Genomic DNA, 22268 nt, shown 5'->3' on the forward strand with positions numbered 1-22268 from the left:
AGTACAGATATCGCGCAAAAACATCGTCAAATTCCATTCGATAGCGGTCGAAATCGATATTTTCGTTGAAATATAAAACCTGGAATTTTTTGCGTTTACAATACTTCCTTTATTTTGTACAAGGTAAAAAGGAACAAATTTCGCAACAAATTTTACAAAATTTAATGTTAATGCAGAAATGTAGAAAATGTAGAATTGTACGAAAATGTAGATTACGCACTTTTTTAAAACTATTTGAAAGTATGAAGAATGACTTTTCTTCCGCTCGTGGACAATGAAGAAAATGGAGAGGAAAATAGGTTGTTATCAATTAAGAAGTTCGCCAAGGGAATTATTCATGGCGCAAACTGAAAAAAAAATTCGCCAAGATAAATTTTAATAATTTTCCAAACATTTCTCACCAAAAATTCTTGTTGATTCCCATTTCGCTTTTGATTTTTGGATATGTTGAGAATTCGCGAGATGTATGTAGTTACAAATCTACTTCATCATTTACTTCCAAAACGTATATACCAAACTATTAAAAACATTTTTAGGGGGCTTAAATTTATAAGGCTTATTTTAATTTTATAACAGTTATTTTAATTTCGATACGCTTTCCTATGGATTCTTGCTTCCTCTTTGAACTCCCTACCAGAATAAGTTTTTAGAATCGCGTTGAATGAATGCAAATGAGTTAGAAATAGTATTTAAGGAATGTTCAACTTACTTCGTGAAGGAGAGCCAGGAATCCTGAGTGGCGCGCGTTTGCCTTTGGGCTGTCTCTCTTGAAGCTGTTACGCTCGGCCGTATATTACGTGCTTTTGATATTCGCCAGATAGTTTAAATTAAGGGCCAAATACGTTTCATAATTGTGTTAACTTCGGCTACGTCTCAGGTCAGGTCAGGTCTTAGCATTAGGCTACAAGTGTCGTACTACCAAATGCACATGACTTGTTCTTATTTGAATAATCCAATTAAGGCTTTAGTAATGTGGGAATTTAAATCTTGAAAAGATGTATGTTATTAATAATTCGAGTCTTGAGTTGCAGTTAATTCAGTTAATGTTGTTACTGGAGGCAGAGGAACTGAAACACGTGATGTCTTACCGTGATGTTAATTGGTTAGAGCGAGAAAAGCTTATATTAACATATTTTGCAATATTTTAAATTAAATAAAAGGCTATATATATATATCTAAAGCATAGAATTGCTTACTAACATTCTCAGTGAACGTAGAAAATTTTCATAATGATGACGCTGATATATTATAAATAAGAAAAAATAAAAAAAAACTTGAGTATATAGGTGTGTCGCTGAACGACCAATACGATTGCAGTAAAATGATGTAAATTCTTGGTTAAATAAGGCATATACTTCAGTAACAAGTTCAAAGTTCATAGGATTTGAAGTATATCCTGATATTGATTAAATACAGAATAAAAAACGATAAATGAGATGAATATATACAGATGTCACCATCGAACATTGTGATGAGTTGTCCTTATTATGATGATTGTTCAATGATACAGTCATAGTTGCCTATATTTTGAATAAGATTTGAGGGATGGTTTTGAATTTTGCTGTAGAATTTGTAAACTGTTTTTAGAATTTCTTCGTCGATAGTATTGATTTTTATGTCTCTGTGCCAGACTTCGTTTCTAACAAACCAAGGGGCACCCAGCATGGTTCTGATAATTTTATTTTGTATGGTTTGCAATGGTTTTCTATTTGTACGGGCAGCTGCTGCCCAAACAGGCGAACCATAAAGCATAACCGGCCTTATTGGTTGTAGATATATTATTCTTTTGGTATTAATGCTAAGTTTAGAATGGCTATTGATAGTTGAGTAAACACTCATGAATGCTTGCATGGTTTTGGTTTTAGTAGCTAGGAGATGATCTTTAAAATTTAGTTTGTAGTCAAGGTGAATTCCAAGATATTTTACAGTGTTGTCTTTATTAACAAGTTGATTATTGATATACAGTTGATCACAGACCGGTCTTCTTGTGGTGCGTCTGAATATAATATTATTGGTTTTCTGAGGATTGATTTTGATTTTCCATTTTTGGAGCCAGTCTTGGATGTTATCAACAGCATTTTGGAGCTTGTGCTGAGCATGTGCAGGATTGATTGAAATTGAAAAAATTGCTGTATCATCAGCATATTGGGCTAGATCGGTGCCTGGGTAGTTGGGGAAATAATTCATGTAAATTATATATAAATACGGGGCCAAATTTCCTACTTGAGGGACGCCAGCATTAATTTTTCGTTTGGTGGAGTAGTCATTATTAATTCTCACTTGAAAGTATCTGTTTTGAAGATAGCTGTATATGATGTTAATTAAGGCTGCAGGAAAATTGTAGGTTATAAGTTTAAAAATGAGGTTAGTTCTAATTTAGTTCTTATCTCTTATTTTTAGTTCAGGCCCGAGTGGAGGCTTTGTTGTAAGCCCGAAAAAGGGGCAAACTGTTCATCTCATTTTGATTGAAATAAAAGGTAGTTAACCCTTCTTGAGCCTACGTCTTAGTTGTTTTATAAGGTATTTCTCCCATCTTTTTGGCGTGCCTTCGTGGTGTGGTGGTCTGCACACTGGACCGGTATCCGAGAGTTCCGTGATTCGATTCCCGGCGATTGCTCATTTATATCTTACCTGCTTCCACACACACACACACACAAAAAAAAAAAAAAAAAAAAAAAAAGTTCTAATGTCTCTACAGTGGCTCCCGAACTAAAAGGATGCTGGGTGACGATTTTCCTTGCCCAGGATTTGGCGATTGGGTCCCCTAAAATTCCCAGTCACCCTTTAAAATGGGTAGTATATAAGGTATTTCTCCCACCTTTTTGGCGTGCCTTCGTGGTGTGATAGTCTGCACGCTGGGCTGGTATTCCAGAGGTCCGTGGTTCGATTCCCGGCGAAAGCATTTGCTCATTTTTTATCTTTTTATCTTACCTGATTCCACAAAATACCTAATATTTCTACGGTTTGAACTCAGCGATAAGTTGCTAACAATTTCACTAGGTCCTCAGCGTTCATTTTAGTACAAGAGAGTGAGAAACACTGCAAGTTTTGACAAAGGAATTTATGATGAGTACGAGAGAAGCATGTCAATAATTTCCAACATCCAGACGTTTTCCGGTTTGGAAATTTTAGAGAGGATAGCCTAACCTTCGATCATTATAGCTTTTCGGCAAGAAAATGATGCCCAGAATCCATTGCCCATATTAAACTGACACTGCTGAACATTATTTACAGTTGCATAGCATTAATGACAGAGATATGGAATTCTGCGTGGCAATCTTTGATACCCATATTAAAATAATTTCCCCATCAATTGTGAAATTAAGCGTACAGGTATTGCGAACATTTAGATGAGACTGTATATCATGAAGCCCAAATCAAAAAACCAATTCTTTACCTCTCCATTATCTCAGTATCTCATGCCAATTTGAAATTTAAAAGGAAACAAAACTTCTAGAGATAGGATTGTAGAACTATCCTATCTCTTACTAGGATTGTAGAACTTGCGATGTAAAAAATGAGCAACGCCCTCCCCGGGACTCGAACCACGGACCTCTTGAATTCGCGTTGAGTAAGCTTCCATTCACACCACGAAGTCGTGCTAAGAAGGCAGGAAAAATACCTTAGATACACCCTCTTTTAAAAGACGACTGGGTTTTTAGGGAACACACAACTCGAGTCTTTTCCAAAGGTAAAATATGAGAAAACTTAAACAAACCCATGCCAGATTACCTCTAAATATACGGGATATTTCTATAGAAGAAATATTGTTACGTGCGTACGGGTTCGTTGCAGATTGAATGCACAAGCCCGACAAAAGGGTTAATAAAACTTATTCTTATCAAAAGAAATATAACAGAACTCTGGAATTTTCTTCAGAGATAATCATACAAGTATTCACAATATTACGCAGTAATAATCAGTAGTTATACTTTAAACTACTAAAAACGTTAAATAGTACGCAAAGCACAGCACAGAGAAAGCTAATTCTATCAACAATAACAACAACAGCTAAATAAACAACTGAGCTGAGATGTTCCCTCTCCGGATTTTTAAACCTTTCAATCGCTTGCGAGAGAGTTCTAGTAATTTCTTTGCTTCTCGAGATTTCTGGAAAACAACAAGAGGACGGAATTACGGTTCCAGCTAACATAGTAGTCAATTACATTTATTCAATTTCAATACAAATAAAGAGATATCCATTTATTCAATGTTAAATGCACATGCTCTTATATTTTTACTTTTTAAATTCCTAATATTAACTCACACTCCCCCTATATTTTGTTCAAATTTTCAGTCGTTAATAAATTCATCCACTCAAGTTCAAATACATTTTCTAAACTTGTAGTGGATGACACTTGTTAAATTCCTACTATTAACTCATACTCTTCCTATATCACGTTCAAATTTTCCATCGTGGTTGTATTTTCTTCATTTGAAAACATCATGTACACACACGGCTTTTTATTTACTATTACACATGCGACCAGTGCCGGATCGAATAGGTGCGGGGCCCGATTGAACTTTTTTTTTTGCGGGGCCCACTCTATATATTAAATATTTAAATAAAATTCAATATGTATATTGAAGTTTACCTGTCTGATGATCCATGACAATATATCAAATGTCATGGATCATCAGACAGGTAAACTTCTACATAAAAATAAAAAATAAAAATGTTCAAAATAGGAAAAACATTTATTGAATATAAATTGAGTATAAAACTACAAATGCAAGAAACAATTGACATTTGATACTAGCTATACATCCACCACTGGCTGATACGGTTGCGCAACTAGTTGCGCGTGCATATACCGGCATAGTAGTTTACGTACGTAAAGTAGTTCACGTACGTAGTGCAAAATCTCTCTAATATAGGACTATTCCGATTGTAAAGTATATATTATATAATAATAAACACATTAATAAATCTCACCCAGCAATGCGAACTTAAAATAAATATATTTTTAATTATTTGAATAATTCGTAATTTATCCATTATCATCAAAAGCAATTTGCTTTAAACTTCGATTTTTTTTTTTTTTTTTTTTTTTGTTAATTTTGATGGGAACGCGGGGCCCTTTTAAATGCAGGGCCCGATTGGGCCCAATCGCTCCAATCGCCCTTTATCCGGCCCTGCATACGACATACATTCGTTATGACTACACATACGACTGTTCATTAAAAAGAAAGAAAAATTTCCATTATTATTACACAGTATAACCTGCAAAGAAAATTAACATATTCTCCATCCATGCGGAAATAAAAATTCTTCCTTAGTTTGAAAATGAATATGTATGGCACCCAGGAAAGGACACTTTCTTTTTTCTAAAGCCCATTGCATCACAAAAGAGAAATTGACAGCTTAAAATTAACAGAGAGCATTTCCTGATTTAAAAAAAAAAAAAAAAAAAACTTGAAAGACTATGAGAAGAATATTCTTATCATGAATTCTGCATTAATTCGATCAGGAACAACTGAATCACTGATACCGAATTAAAGATCAGATTTGAATAGAGATTCACTTTTATGCGCAACTTACCGTCATTGTCAGATATAGATCGTAATCGCAGATCTACTTCAAAAGCTGATGATACTAAAATAAATAGGAAACATTCTTGTCACGTTGAGTGAATTAAAATATTCCACTATAGACATACACCTTTATACTTATAAAAGTAACTATTTGCAATATAAAGACTAGGAAATATTTCTTTGTTAAAGGTAAGATGTGAAATATGACACTAGACACTAACTGAGAAAGATGCTAACTTTGATAAATCATGTTCATTACAGTTGAGAGAACAGTATAAGACACAGAAGTTTATAATAAAGTAAATAAATTTGATATCATAGTCCCACCAAATTTTAAGATAAATCATGTTAATTAAAGTTGAGAGAACAAACACTACAAGACCGAGAAGTGTATAATAACGTAAATAAATCTGATATCATAGTCCCACCAAGTTCTGATGTTGATTAAAGTTGAGACTTGTTGATTGAAGTTCATTAAAGTTCTGATGTTGATTGAAGTTCATTAAAGTTCTGATGTTGATTAAAGTTGATGTTAATATTTTTTGTATTGTAGTCCCACCAAATTCCGAGATAAGTCATGTTGATTACAGTTGAGAGAACAGTATAAGATAGAGAACTGTACAATAATGTAAATATTTATGATATTATTGTCCCACCAAATTTTGAGGTAAATCACATTGATACAGTTGAGAGAACAGTACAAGATACAGGTGTTGGTGTATTTAATTATGGCAAAGCACACGAGGGCTATCTGCCTAAAGGGAGGGATGCCTTTCGTGGAGGACTTTCTAAGGGAAACTGGCTCGTATACACGTTACACATGGGGAAAACCACGAAAACGCCCATGCAGCCAGCCCGTTCGCGGGATTCGAACCTCAGACCGAACTACCAGCGTTCAGCGTCTTTACCGCTCGGCCGCTGGTGGGCTGTACAAGATACAGAAGTGTATAATAATGTAAATATTTTTGATATTATAGACCCATACAATTCTGAGATAAATCATGTTCACTACAGTCGAAGGATCACTACAAGATAGAGAACTGCATAATGTAAATATTTTTAATATTATAGTCCCACCCAATTTTGAGATAAATCACATTGATACAGTTGAGAGAACAGTACATGATACAGAAGTGTATAATAAAGTTAATATTTTTGATATTACAGTCCTTCAAATTTTGAGATAAATCATGTTCATTACAGTTGAGAGAACAGTACAAAATACAGAAGTGTATAATAATGTATATTTTTTACATTAAAGTTCCACCAAATTCTGAGATAAATCATGTTCATTAGAGTTGATGGAAAACTACAAGATAGAAAAGTGTATAATAATGTAAATATTTTTGATATTACTATAGTCCCACTAAATTTTGATATAAATCATGTTCATTACATTTGAAAAAACACTAGAAGATAGAGAAGTGTATAATAATGTCAGTACTTTTGATATTCTAGTCCTACCAAATTTTGAGATAACTGAATTCTAGGTTTTAATTATCAACAATGAAAAGAGTTGACTATTCTTAAATTTAACTGAAATATGAGTTATGTTAACGGAAGCAATATTGCTCAAGTCGATCTGTTTCCAGGTTCTTCTCTTGATTAAATTAGAAATTTGCATTCTGTTCATTTACATACTTTGGTACTACATTAGTTGCCTCTAGTTGTTTAGGAGCAATCCTCTCTAAGCAGATTTCTAGCCTTCTGCATTAGCATTCTGCATTAGCTAGCCTGAAATATTCGGAGCAGTCTTCCTTGATTATCGATGAAAATATAGCCCACAAAAAACATCACGGAAGACAACCGCAAATAGAAAACTCCACCGGAGAAGCAACATAAGAATAACAACAAGATAGAGAACTGTACAATAATGTAAATATTTATAGTATTATTGTCCCACCAAATTTTGAGATAAATCACATTGGTATAGTTGAGAGAACAGTACAAGATACAGATAATGTAAATATTTTTGATATTATAGTCCCATAAAATTCTGAGATAAATCATGTTCACTACAGTCGAAGGATCACTACAAGATAGAGAAATGCATAATGTAAATATTTTTAATATTATAGTCCCACCAAATTTTGAGATAAATCATATTGATACAGTTGAGAGAACAGTACAAGATACAGAAGTGTATAATAATGGAAATATTTTTGATATTACAAAAAGGTTTAAAAATCGCAATTTTAATGTACCACGGTAGAAAATGAAATTGCCGACAAAACATCGTCGTAAGTAGTAAAACATTTACAAATCGTTTTAGAAAGAGTTCTCAAATTTTAAAATTTTGGAATGCGTGTTCGCCGTTGCAACATGCATTAATTAAATAATAACTCTTACAAGCCTACTGTGTGAATTAAAATACCTCTTCACAGCTATAGATAGTTGTAATTTCTACTGATTTTTTAATACTTGTTTTATTCTTGATTTTACAATAAAAAAATTCAGTTAATTTATGAGGCATTTTCTCCCTCTTTTTTGCATGCCTTCTTGGTGTAATGGTAGCACACTCGGCGCGTATTCGAGAGGTCCAGGATCGAGTACCGGTGAGAGCATTGCACATTTTTCATGTTTAAAAGAAAACTAATTAATCTAGTGACGCCCGAACTAAAAAATGGTGGATGATGATTCTTCACCACCAAGGATTTGGCGATTGGGTCTCCTAAACCGTGGTCGCCCTTTAAAAAAGAGAGTATTTCTGCCGCCCTCTTAGCATGCCTTCGTGGTGTAATGGCCAGCACACTCGGTGTCTGTTTTGCCTTTTTATTTATTTTTTTTTTTATTTTATGTATTGTTTTACTTTCTAGTATTTTACTTCTTATTACTTTTAGTATTTGTAACCACCTACCCATAACTCTGTAAATATGTAACTGAAATTGTTCTTCACACCCGCAATGCACCCTTCTTCCATCATGCACTATCGTCTTCGTCCAGCATTTGTTTGCACTGCCCCCAGCAGTCGTCTTGAGCACAATATGTATTTATAAGTGTGTTTTTTTTGTTCAAGTTATTTCCGTCAGCGGGGCTACCTGGCCGATATGCTAACTACCCAGTGGACCGGCTGCCTCGCTCTCGGTGGAAAGAAAGAAAGCACACTCGGTGTGTATTCGAGAGGTGGTCCGAGGTTCGAGTCCCTATTCGGGCGCCACTTTATAATCATTAGGTTATTTCGAAGGAGAAGACATGAAAAATGTGCAATGTCCTTGCCGGGACTCTAACCTCGGATCTCTCGAATACGCACCGAGTGTGCTTGCCATTACACCACGAAGGCATGCTAAGAAGGAGAGAGAAATACCTTATAGTCAAATGCTCACATTTTGCAGTATGATTAACATTTTAGTAAAAGTTTTATGACAAGCACCGACAACACGTAAACCTCACATACTTCATAAAGTTAGAATTTATTATCAACATTTTGGCAACTTAATTTATTCCGCTTTCCCGAGTAGATTCTTTAGGAAGTGATAAGATGAAATTTCGGACAAACACGAATTCAGGAGAAAAATAATTTTGTGATAGTTGGTTTACTGCTATTATAAGTCTCCATTGGCAAAACACAAGAGGACTTCATTCATAATAATGTCTTTCTTGGAAACACGTGTCTTAAACACGACTTCCTAGTTGTTTTAGTTATGCATATGTAAATAAAAAAAATTAAAAAAATAATAAAATTAAAATTTTAAAGATTTCAAATTTTAAATTACGTCCAAAGACGCATTTTTTAACATTTTGTCTGTTATCTTTATTTATTAAATATCACGTTCTTCGCACTGGACCCATAAAATTCAGTTCAAGAGCAATATCGCAAAATAGTTTTAAAATGAGCCTATCTCTAGAATTTCCAATACACAGTCTCACGCGCTGGAGATAAAAATGTTTTTCTGCCCAACGTTGCCATGGCTCGCTTTGAAATCCTTGAGTTTGTTAATCAGAAATTCGTTAAAATTTTACAAAACAGGAAATCGATCATAAAAGAAATTTCAAATTTGGGCTTCCAGATGCCCATATTCGTGCGGAAACGTACGTTATTCAAAACTGGATGGCTCTATGTGCCGTTGTTTTATCACAATGAGAGAAAGATACATACATTGAGGCAGATTTTTCCTTATTTAATTTCTTCAAATATAATGCAGGACTCTAACATTGGATCTCAACAGTTTCAAAAGTGAAACGGACATTTATAGTGAACCAACGCAAAATCGCAAAACGAAAACAATAGGCCTTCAGGGACAAAGCCCCTTTGGACTAAAAAGTAAAACTGAGTTTCATTTCGAATGGTAATTTCGAGTATATTCTTTCTTAAAGAAGCTTTACTTTACATCTTCTTTTATCAGATTCAAATTATTCAACTTCTGACAACTCTTTCTGAGCTTCAAATCTAGGTTTCAGATAAACGATGCTTGTTTTACGAAATGATGACGATTTACTTCATATTCTGTTTTTAAAGTTTATGAAAGTTAAGTTGAAATGTGATTAACGTAAAGCGCATTACGGTTTAAAAGAAGTACATGTTAGGAAGCATTAAACTAAATACCATTTTCTAACAAGCTTCATATTGTTTTTGTGACTGATCTCACTTTTCTATCCTCATCAGAACAAGCCCACGAAATTCATCTTGGCGAGGAGTGCTAGATTACGTCTGTCGTTGCCAAGACCCCCTCCAGCACCGTATGACCCGTGACAGCATGATTTTGCCCAGCTCCACTCCAATTTTGAGGGACAGCACCCGAAGAGTTGAGTCCAAGAAACCTCCCACCCTCTTCTTCTACTTCAAACCACGCGAGAGGACTTCCGGCTCGCCATAAATTTAGAGTTCCAACATGCCGCAAAAGAACACTACATTTACAAACATCCATACTGCCCAACCGGTATAGTGGTTTACGTCGCTGGCTGCTATGCCGAAGAGCCCGTGTTCGAATCCCGGAGAAGGCGTGAATGTTTGTAAATGTATAGCGCCCGTTTGTAAATGTATAGCCCTCTCATGTGGTTTTGAGGAAGGGAAGAAGGGTGGGGGACCCTCGGGGGTACTCTTAATCAAAACTGGGGCGGAATTGAGCTGTCATCAGTAAGGTGCTCCAGGCTCTTGCCAAAGACAGCATGGAGGTAGGAAGTCCTTTCTTACCTCCATGAAAGGACAGGCCATGACAGGCGTATCTTGCGCTCCTCGCCACCAAGGAGTGAATCCCTTTGTGGGCTTTGGTTGATGTTACTGTCAGACAAATGAGTATAAGTAACAACAACACGAACCTCCATGAACCTTTCTTACCTCCATGAAAGGACAGGCCATGACAGGCGTATCTTGCGCTCCTCGCCACCAAGGAGTGAATCCCTTTGTGGGCTTTGGTTGATGTTACTGTCAGACAAATGAGTATAAGTAACAACAACACGAACCTCCATGAACCTTTCTTACCTCCATGAAAGGACAGGCCATGACAGGCGTATCTTGCGCTCCTCGCCACCAAGGAGTGAATACCTTTGTGGGCTTTGGTTGATGTTACTGTCAGACAAATGAGTATAAGTAACAACAACACGAACCTCCATGAACCTTTCTTACCTCCATGAAAGGACAGGCCATGACAGGCGTATCTTGCGCTCCTCGCCACCAAGGAGTGAATCCCTTTGTGGGCTTTGGTTGATGTTACTGTCAGACAAATGAGTATAAGTAACAACAACACGAACCTCCAGGAACCTTTCTTACCTCCATGAAAGGACAGGCCATGACAGGCGTATCTTGCGCTCCTCGCCACCAAGGAGTGAATCCCTTTGTGGGCTTTGGTTGATGTTACTGTCAGACAAAAGAGTATAAGTAACAACAACACGAACCTCCAGGAACCTTTCTTACCTCCATGAAAGGACAGGCCATGACAGGCGTATCTTGCGCTCCTCGCCACCAAGGAGTGAATCCCTTTGTGGGCTTTGGTTGATGTTACTGTCAGACAAATGAGTATAAGTAACAACAACACGAACCTCCATGAACCTTTCTTACCTCCATGAAAGGACAGGCCATGACAGGCGTATCTTGCGCTCCTCGCCACCAAGGAGTGAATCCCTTTGTGGGCTTTGGTTGATGTTACTGTCAGACAAATGAGTATAACTAACAACAACACGAACCTCCATGAACCTTTCTTACCTCCATGAAAGGACAGGCCATGACAGGCGTATCTTGCGCTCCTCGCCACCAAGGATTGAATCCCTTTGTAGCCTTTGGTTGATGTTACTGTCAGACAAATGAGTATAAATAACAACAACACGAACACCCATGCCTTCTCTTGGATTCGAGCCGGGCCCTTCGGTACGGTAGTCCGAGTCGCTAATCATTATGCCTTTTGGGCGGCAGCGAGCTCCAAGGTTAGGTAGCTAGTATCTTTCCTACTTTCGTAACTTTTTACACCATGATTTCTCCAAAATTGCTTAAATCTCCGACTGTTTTTCCTGTGGAAGGTATGTAAATAATCTTACGAATACGAGGGGAATCCCTAGTTATTCTCAGCCCAAATTAAAATCTTTTCAGTGAAGGAAAAAACCAGCATATCTACTTTCCTACACATAGGAATTAGTCAATAATTTATTTCTATTATCAGAATGAAGCCTCATTTAATGCCTACCTTAACTGGTTGTCTTTGTTCTGAACATTTTGCTGTTATACTTATTTATCAAATAAAAAAAAAGTGGCATGTGATACCCTAATTCAAATTATCAATCAATGAATTAAATCAATCAATGAATGAATGATTCAATCAATAATTCTAATCAATGAATTATTTCAAACTTTTGAATTTAACATTAGGATATTTCCTTTGCAATTACATTTGGAGCAAAAATACGCATTTTATTCTTCCAGATAGAAGATGGATATTTTTTACAATCATCCATTAAGCTTCGCACATTTTGCTGTTGAGTAACGGCAACATTTTGTTTTTAACATTCTATCTTAGAAAAATCTGTAGCTTGGCCTTTTCAGTTGTCAAGTCCTTTACGCTACTTTACCAGAGCTTTTATCATCTAAGCATCTTGTCATTCATGTGTTGCCAGCCCAGAAGTATAAAATCTTGCATTTATCATCTCCGTGGACACATACTGCTAGGTTCCGAGTATTTTGCCACTAGAAGATACTCAAAGCACTTATCTTTTCGAATATTACTGAACTAAGTAAGCAACGTTCATAACTCTCTAAAGTTACTAACTTTATACTGTTTTGAAATGAAAACTCTAAAGCCGTTAGAAACTTCATAAAACTGATATTATTATAAACTTCTGAATCCATTAATGTAACTGATAAAAAGTACTCCAAATGATATAGATTACGCATCTCGTTACATATCTTGACAACGAAATTTTAACTATTTTTCATTACATAAAGCATAATTAATATAAATCTCCAGCGCGCGGGACTCTGTATCGGGAACACTAAAGATAGACTCATTTTAAAACTATTTTGCGATATTGCTCTTGAACTGAATTTTATGGTTTTAAGTGCGAAGAACGTGATATTTAATAAATAAACGTAATACACAAAATGTTAAAAAAACGCCCTTTTGGACGTAATTTAAAATCTGAAACATTAAAAATTCCCTCCCCCCCGTACAGTGTTGCCATTGCTCGCTTTGAAATCGTTTACTTCTTTAATCAAAAATTCGTTGAAGCGTTACAAAAACTGAAATCGGTAATAAAACAAATTTCAAATTCAAATTAGGGCTTCCATATGCCCAGATTCTATGGAACATTACGTTATTCAAATTTTCACGGCTCTAGGTACTGTTGTTTTATCGCAATACGAGAAACATACATACATTTATGCAGATTCTTCATTATTTAATTTCTTTAAATATAAGCCAGAGCGATAATATAGGGTGGCAACGATTTGAAAAGTGATACAGCCTTTTAAAGTTTTCGACGCAAAATGCCAAAACGAAATGAATAGTCCTTCAGGGCAGATTGTCCCTTTGGACTAATAATGTATTATAAAAAGCTGCCAAATGCACTTTAAATTATTTGATGCAAATCAGACTCATTCTGAGCGCTTATAATTATAGATTTTTGGAAAAATAAAAGTCTGCTGCTACAGTTATGAAACGCACAGCACAACGCGTCATTTCATTTCTTGGTAAATCACGAAAGTGAAAACATAATGGGAGGGGTCATAAAACAGATAATGAAAAAAACAAACAAACATAGGCTCCATTGCTATTCAAACCAAGTCATCAACATCAGCGAAAAAAAAAAAAGAACTATCCCATTATTCCATAAGCTTGTTCGGCTTTTCTTATCATAGATATTCTTTCTTGAGCAAGCAAAGTGAAAGAAAAAGAATCTGCAAGACTATGGCAAGCAGGTCAAAGCCGCTTCGACACGCCACCTGACGAAAAGGAAAGTAAGCTTGTCGATACAAAAGGGGGGAGGAGTAAAAAAAAAGTTTTAGAACAATAACAATAAAAGAAATGATAGATTCAACGTTAGATAATGATTTGTCCAATCTGCGGCCTACTTGGTCGATGCGAGGTCACTACAACTTTCTCGCCGGAAGTGGGGGCAGGAATTCTTTACGTCCTCTCGGGGGGAGGGCTCAGGCTAGGAAGGGCTCGCTAGACATCAGAGAGAGGTGGGAGAGGGGAAAGGCAAAGGAAATAATCTCATAGTTTTAGGAGTGAGTATATAAACGTTCATCGTCAGCAAGCACCATATTTGATTCGGAAGACCATCAAGCCATCAACATGAGGACCGAGGTAAGATCTTGTGATTATGATTTTAGGATTTCAGAAGGATATACTCAAGGATATACGTGAATCCATAGAAAATTTTTTGCAGTCGTGGAGGATGTGGTGTGAACATTCCATCATATAAGAGAAATATCCGGGAAGCAATAATCACAAACTGACGAGAAATTTATATTTCTTATACTGTAATTATTTACTTCTAGTGTAATTGAATACTTTAATTTCAGTTCCTTTTCATATTAATTATAGAAAAATATTTATTATATTCCATATGAGAGAAAAACGATAATTGTTTTTCCGACAGAAATTATTTTCTTTTTAATATTTTCCATTCTATTTTTCTTGTAAACTTTTATTTTTCATTATTTTTATTATTATCTTTCTAATTTTTTATTCTTTTATCTTTTAATTTTAATTTTTACTTTTCTCTTTAATCTTTCTTTTTATTTATTTTCTTTTTTTCCCCCTCGGTATAACTATACATTGCATAACTTTGCAGAAATTTAGAATTCACATCAAAGAGAATTTTTTTAAGTATTTTAAATGTATAAACATATTTAGGAAATTAATTATCTAGAGAACTACATATCTATTACATATCTACAAATTTATCTAGAATTACATATCTAGAGAATTTAAATGTATAAATATATCCAGAGAAGAAATCAAATCGAATTGTAAAAATAAAATACTATTTCTTTAAAATTTAAAAAAAAAAAAAAAAAAAAAAAAAAAAAAAAACAGTTAAAACGTTTTTTGAAGTCAACTAGTACTCGAATGCGAAGGATATTATTAGAATTTTTTACGAAAAGTTACATTAATGACGAGTGAGATTTCACACACAAAAAGTGATGACTCATTTGGAAATGGGATGAAAAATTTCTAATTGCGTCAAATAATTTTTCGTCGACTAGAAAACGTATTAAGATATTATTAGGATAGTTTGGTCTAATAAATATCAAAATCCACTAACAAATTAAACGGCTGAATTTTGATTTTAGGCTTCTAAAATTCGTTACAAATGTAGTACTGTTCGAAGCAGTGCGATATTATATATGCCATAATAATGACTATTACAAAATTCAATAGCTAAAACTTACATTAGAAATATTTCTACGCACAGTTTCAAACACATAAAAACGAAATATTAGTGAAACTACTACGTTTGTTTTCTACGGGAACGAAACATTCTACCTCACTACGAAAAACTTTCTACGTCAAGTTTTCTGTGGGATAGGTAATAATAAATGCTGATAGCTTAACTAACTTCGTCACTTAACACGCTGTTGTAAATTTACTATTAAGAATCACAATAAATGAATATGATTTAGAAATAAGAACTCTAAGACGTTAATTAACTGACTAGTTCTTCGATATCTTTAGCAGTCTTCTACTTTCTTTTAAATTCTACCTGTCAGGATATTTTATAAAATTTACAAATATTATGCTATATCTATATACTAATATATGAAACGCACGTTATATATCTTGTTTCCTATTTTATGGAGTTCAAATTTCAATTTGCTCATTTTCAAACGATCAGTATGTTTCTTTCTCATGTTAAAGAAATATTTTTTCAACAAATTACAATTCTATTTTAGCTGTTAACTGCATCTTGTTTTTTGCTTCGTTACATTTTATTTATTAAAAATCATAAAAGCGATTTTAGCGCACTAATATCTTTTTTTTTTTTTTTTTTTTTTTTTTTTTTTTTTTTTTTAGGCTTAGATTGTGCGTATCTGTTTCGCATTTTTAGTTGTAATTTAAAATATTTTCAAATTCGAAGTTCTGCGCCGAAGTTGTTTTAGTACTGTGTTCCTTACTTTCGGGATCTTTATAAATGAAAGTACGCATCTATCTAGTATGAAAACAAAGGAATTTAACGTTATGACCATCTTTTACGAAAACTATGTATAAATACACTATACATAGTAAAAACGAGATTACTATGTATAACATATAAATACGTTATACATAGTAATACGTTATACATAGTATAATACGTTATACATATACGTAAATATTTTAAATTTCGCTTATTTTTCGGTAAAGTTAGCTGTGTGTTAAATATTTGTAAACATTATGTTTGGTTAATTTGCATAATAAGAAAAGTGTTTGTTTTTCTTAGGTACTTGCTTTAGCTATCATCCTCTTCACAGCTGTCCTAGCAGAAGACAAATCTGAGGATTTAGCAGCTGCAGAAAGTGTTCCTTATCCCCACCATTACTATCCGGCTCCTGTCCATGCAGCCGGACACAGTAGTCACGGTTATGGATCTGAAGGACAGCTTTCCAAAGGTCACCAGTCCCACGGAAGTGAACACTATGCCGACCATGGAGAAGATGGCAAAAGTGCATACGGAAAACATGGATCTCATTTACTCGCTTCCTATGGAGATCATGGTGCGCATGGATCTCACGGAGGCCACCACGACCACTATGGTAAGCAAAATTTTTCAAATTTATACATATAAAGAAGAAAGTATGTGTGTTTGACCTCTAATAACTCAGCCACTACCATAGCATCCTTTTCGGCCTCATTTTTTCCAGTGGCAACAGTCTCGCAAGCTCGAGATGAAAATCTGTTTTATTTCGAAAGTTGTTGCCCACTGCTCGCTTTCAAATCCTATAGTTTGTTAATAAATATTTCTAATTTTTACTATGAAAATAAAATAGCATATGCCAAATCTCAAATGCTTTATTCCCGATTCCAAAAATTCGTGGGAAGCCATTTGGACTGTTTCCATCTTCGTACGACTTTAATCAGCCGAGATATTAATTAGAAACTCTGAAAGCGCTCATTTTTGCACTCATTTTTGCGAGTTGAACAGTCTCGCGCGTTGGAGATAAAAATGCTTTATTTCGAAACTAACTGTACTGCTCGCTTTCAAATCGTAGAGTTTTTTAATCCAAAATGCGCAAGTTTTACAAAATCTATGCATATAAAGAAGAACGTCTGTGTGTTTGTTTGTTGCGATATAGATTTCTGATCAATTTTGATCCATTTTTTGCCACATTTAATAGACTCAAATTGAATATAGGTGAAATATTGGATGGAACTTAAGCTTTTAGGATCATTTGATTAAAAAGACGAAACTGATTCAAAATTGCATGTCATTCTTGATGATATAATGAAGAATCAGTTTATTTTTCTATGAAAATTCTTTGTGTGGGTTTCATATCGCATCAGAGTGAAAACTGTCTGACTGTGAATCGTATTTTTTGCATCGTTATTAGAGAAGGATTACAGCGGTCTCGTTCTCTCTGTTTGTTAGATCCATTACTCTCAATCTAACTTAATCCCATGAGGTACTTCCGCTAGTTATTAAATAAATTCTATGTTTATTGCTTTTATGTTTTCACATAACAAAATGCTTCTTCTCTAATATCTACATAATTATTTTTTAAATCATCTAATCTCAAAACTATTTTGACAAACTCCTGCAAATTTATTTTTAAAACAATTTATATAGTTTAAGGTTTTAAACATTGTACCATATGCAGATTAAAAAACTGATTAAAAAAATTCGGATCAGCGGGTATTTTCAGTGCGAAGTAGGCATTATTTTTCAGTTATATTGATATTACGAACTATTCGAACTTTAGGAAACATTTATATAGTAATTACCGATAGATAGAAAATTTAAGAAAATGCATATTTTCCCTCTATTTTTTTAATCCATTAAAATATTACTTATCCTTTAATGAACTGAATACAGACATAAGGTAAAGAAAATTCTAGTATACATATATAATAATGTCTGCCGATAAAGAAAACGTTAAATATTTTTAAAAAAATCTGAAAGCTTTCAGATTTTACATTAAATCCAAGGAACTTTTTTTTAAAGTTTTGCGTAACCTTTATTTATTAAATATCATGTTCTTCGCACTTAAATCATCGTGAAAAACTCTAGATGAAATTATAGCAATCGATAATTCCCCAACTCTACGCAGATAGTCGCACACGCTCCTATTTCAGTCATGCATTCTTATCCTTTTATCGAATTATATAATTCTAATATTCATGACATAAATATAAGAAAGAAATTTAAAAAAAAGAAAAATCTGAAAAGTTTCAGATTTTAAATTAAGTCCATAGGGGCGCTTTTTTTAACTTTTTTTTTAAACCGTTATTTATCAAATATCATGTTTTTCGCACTTAGATCATAAAATTCATTTCAAGAGCAATATCGCAAAATAATAATTATAAATTGAGCGTATCTTTAGAATTTCCGATACGCAGTCTCGCGCGCTGGAGAATGGCTCGCTTTGAAATTAATTTACCAGCTCTGGAGGTTCCACATACATAGCTGTAAATCCAAGGTTGCAACCCTATAAGTTTTATAATCAAAAATTGGTTAAAGTTTTACAAAATATGAAACTGATAATAAAACAAATTCCAAATTTCAATTTCGGTCTTCCAGATGCCTATATTCGCAGAAGGATTATGTTATTTAAAATTGGAAGGCTCTAAGTACCATTGTTTTATCACAATCCGAGAAACATGCATATATTCATGCAGATTCTTCATTATTTAATTTCCTTAAATATAATACAGGGCGATAATATTGGGTGGCAACAACTTGAAAAGTGAACTGACATTTATAGGGATCCGACGCAAAATGCCAAAACGAATATAATAGCCCTTCTGGGCTAACGCCCTTTGGGCTAATAAACAATCTATCATTTGAAAATAAATTTCTATAAAATATACACATTTCTCGCTTTAGGAAAACACGGTGCTTTCGTGAAGAACAGCGGAAGTGGTTATGAGAAGTCCTATTCTTATGACAAGCAAGTGCACTTGCATGACATCGACGCTCACAAGTCTGGTCACCACGACAGCCACTCCGATCATGCACATCACGGTTACAAGGTAAGTTGTACCTCTGTTTTATGTCTGATAAAATAAATGTTGAGTTCGAAGATGAAATCAGTTTTACAATTTTAATTCTTACTTAAATCCAAAATCAGTTGTTGCATAAAACTATCGAAATTAGGTAACAAAATTCCCTAAAAGAATAAAGTCTTGTTAAAAATCATCAAAGCAACTTTTATAATTTTCAACAGTAATTTTATCGTAATTATTATTATTATCAACATTATTTTAATTATTTGATAGGAAGAGTTTTACATGCCTTCAATAAACATTTTTCTTGGTTCCTGGCAAAAAATTAAGGTTATAAGGTATTTCTCCCTCCTTCTTGGAATGTCTTCGTGGTGTGGTGGTCTGCACGCTGGGTGCGTATTCCAGAGGTCCGCGGTTCAATTCCCGGTGAAGGCGTTCCTCATTTTTCATCTTTCCTACTTTACAAAAAATAACCTAATGATTCTACAAGGTTATGACAAATTATAGGATGATTTGGAAGGTGTCAAACTTACAAATCTAGGTATAAACCTTGTAGACCTAGTAATGAATCGGGTTCTAATGCCGGTTCTTCAATGTGAAAAAGCGTTGCTCTTGCCAGGTTAGAAGATTCATCATTAACCACTATAAAGTCTTCCAAAACTTCAAAAATGTTATCGATTTCCTACACCGTCAAGAACTGGACCTGTGTCATCCATATCACACAACCCAAAATATTTCTCCAATTTCAGAAAATGCAGCAATAAGAATATCCAGTCTCCACCCTCATAATATGCAGGAGTGCCTTTAACACACTTAATATCTCCATTTATTGAGACAAACCTGACCTTTTCTCATACGTACTCAAAATACGTACGAACTATGAACTACTTCATACTGTGCAATGTGTGACAGATACACCAGTACTACGCACTCAACACTATGTACCATGGAATCAATTCATAAGCTGTGTCCTGCAATATGGACTGCTCTATGAATGAACTTGTAAACTGCAAACTGTGTAACAAAAAACCAAACAAACAACGAACCGCGTACCATAATCATTCCTTCCACCAATAAAGGTCCAAAGCGAAACACAAATGAAAAAATATATAATTATATCTGTAAATAACTTATTGTATTTATCCATTGTATTTATTGTATTTATGCATGCAACTGCAAAGTACCCCTGTAAAGTATAGCTTATGTCATATTGTCTGTAATGCAAATTATGCACTATTAATATGTAACTATTATGAATGCTGCAGCGTTAGCGTGCCCCATGAAAATGTTCTTCCATAGATGGTTAGTTCAGTGGGGCGATATCAATTTTGCCCATGGAGATGTTTTGACCTGTACTTCTTTCTGTCTGTCTGTCTGCCAGTTTTCTCTTGCCAAATCCTAGTGGTGAAGCATCACCATTTCACCATTACCCTCTTTTTAGTTCGGGCGCCACTGTAGCCGTCGCCGGGAATCGAACTTGAACCTCTCAAATGCGCGCAAGTAAATATTTCTTTTAAGATTTAAGGACAGAGCATACTTAGTTAACTGGGGTAGATTAAATAAAACTTTTGATTTTAAAAACATCCACAAACCTGGCAAAAGCAACACTTTTCACATTGAAAAACTCGATTCTTTACTAAGTCTGCAAGGCCTATACCTAAATTTCTAAGTTTGAAACTTCCCAAATCATCCTATAATTTGTCATAACCTTAATTTTAAGCCAGGAACAAACGGAGATATCCATTGGAGGCTTCTAAAGTCTTCTTTTCTTTGATTTTTGGAAAGAATTCAGTGCTTTGGATCCCAGACTGTCTTATTTGTGCTCTGGGGACATATATCAACAGCATTTGTGATATTTAATTTAAGTAAATATGAATAATATATATAAAAAATTTAAATAATTTTAAAAAAATGTTTTTTTAAAAATATTAAATTGAAAAAGGAAAATCGGCACAGAAAAATTGCTTTACAAACAATCGCGAATAGTAAAGGATATGCATAAAATTATGATAAACTATTCAAACCTTTTTTTAATATTACTTAAAAATTACGAATTTGTAAATTGAAATTTTTTTAGACTTCAAATTGTAATTCTTTTATTTTATTGGGCTTCTTAATTTAACTTTGAAATATAAGAATTTTAATAGGAGTCTTCCCTTTTAATTATGTCTAATTAAATCATCATTGCAGCCATGGTACAGGGTTCTTAATAGTCCTTCCTTGCATTCATTTATATATATATATATATATATATAGGGAGAGAGAGAGATATTGATATCTCTATACATAATTTTAATTTAAATTAGCTTAATACGAATAGAGAATATTTGTTAAATTCAAATTTCAATTTTATATAGATATATCTATGTGCAACGTGATTCAGAAATATCTGCCATAAATGTAAAAGAGGTAAAATTGTAAAGAGGGGGGGGGCTAAAGGAACATATTTACAGATTTTGTAATGGATTATGTGCGCGGAAAAAGTGCTTTGAGGTTGTGCAGGGCACTGTTGGATAATTAACAAAAGCATTCTGCTGGCGCAAATCGTCATTTTCCGTGTGGATTTCGAGAAATATACATTGCTAGACGAGCACGAAAGTCTCTACATGCGTTTTATCTGTGGAAATGCTCAAAGGATGTGCTCGGGCATCGTCCAACATATCTCCTTTGAACTAAGTTTCAAAATACATCTCTTGAAATCTATAACATTCTTTTTTCATGAAAAAGAAGAAATATGTCTCCTAATTTCAAAGAAAAATATTGTTACGTGCGTACGGGTTCGTTAGGAATTGAATGCGCAAGTCCGATGAAAAATGAATAAGATTTATTATTATCCCAAATAAATAAAACAAATGCTTAAATTTCCTCACATATTTGTACAATAGTGTAATATCTTACCGTAGTTCTCTTTTAACTACTCAAACGTTCAACAGAACTTAATTCAAAACAGCTGTAGAAAGCTAATCCGCGAATTCGCTACAATCAACAAGAGCAATTTTCTAAACAAACTCTTAAGACAACAACTAACTAACCGAATTGAGAGGTTTTCCTCCTTTTTATAAGCTTTTTAAATGGCGCGCGAGATTGTTCTAACAATTTCTCGAAATCAAAAAGAGATATTTATTTATTAAATGTTAAATGCGCGTGCTCTTGTATTTTTAA

The 22268-nt window shown here is 34.1% G+C and overlaps 1 protein-coding gene across 1 annotated transcript in view; it reads left to right on the forward strand.

The window, feature by feature from the left end:
- LOC118203765 (uncharacterized) overlaps nt 1–22268 on the forward strand; it is a 392790-nt gene that overhangs the window by 360435 nt on the left and 10087 nt on the right. The window contains exons 4-5 of the mRNA XM_085825986.1: nt 16387–16699; nt 18988–19133. Of these exons, the coding sequence (XP_085682112.1) occupies nt 16387–16699; nt 18988–19133 (459 nt within the window). The remainder of the gene's footprint in view (nt 1–16386; nt 16700–18987; nt 19134–22268) is intronic.

This window comes from Stegodyphus dumicola, chromosome 10 (assembly GCF_044657685.1).
Source record: "Stegodyphus dumicola isolate Sdum_Otavi_A_Nest chromosome 10, ASM4465768v1".
NCBI classification, from domain to species: Eukaryota; Metazoa; Arthropoda; class Arachnida; order Araneae; family Eresidae; genus Stegodyphus; species Stegodyphus dumicola.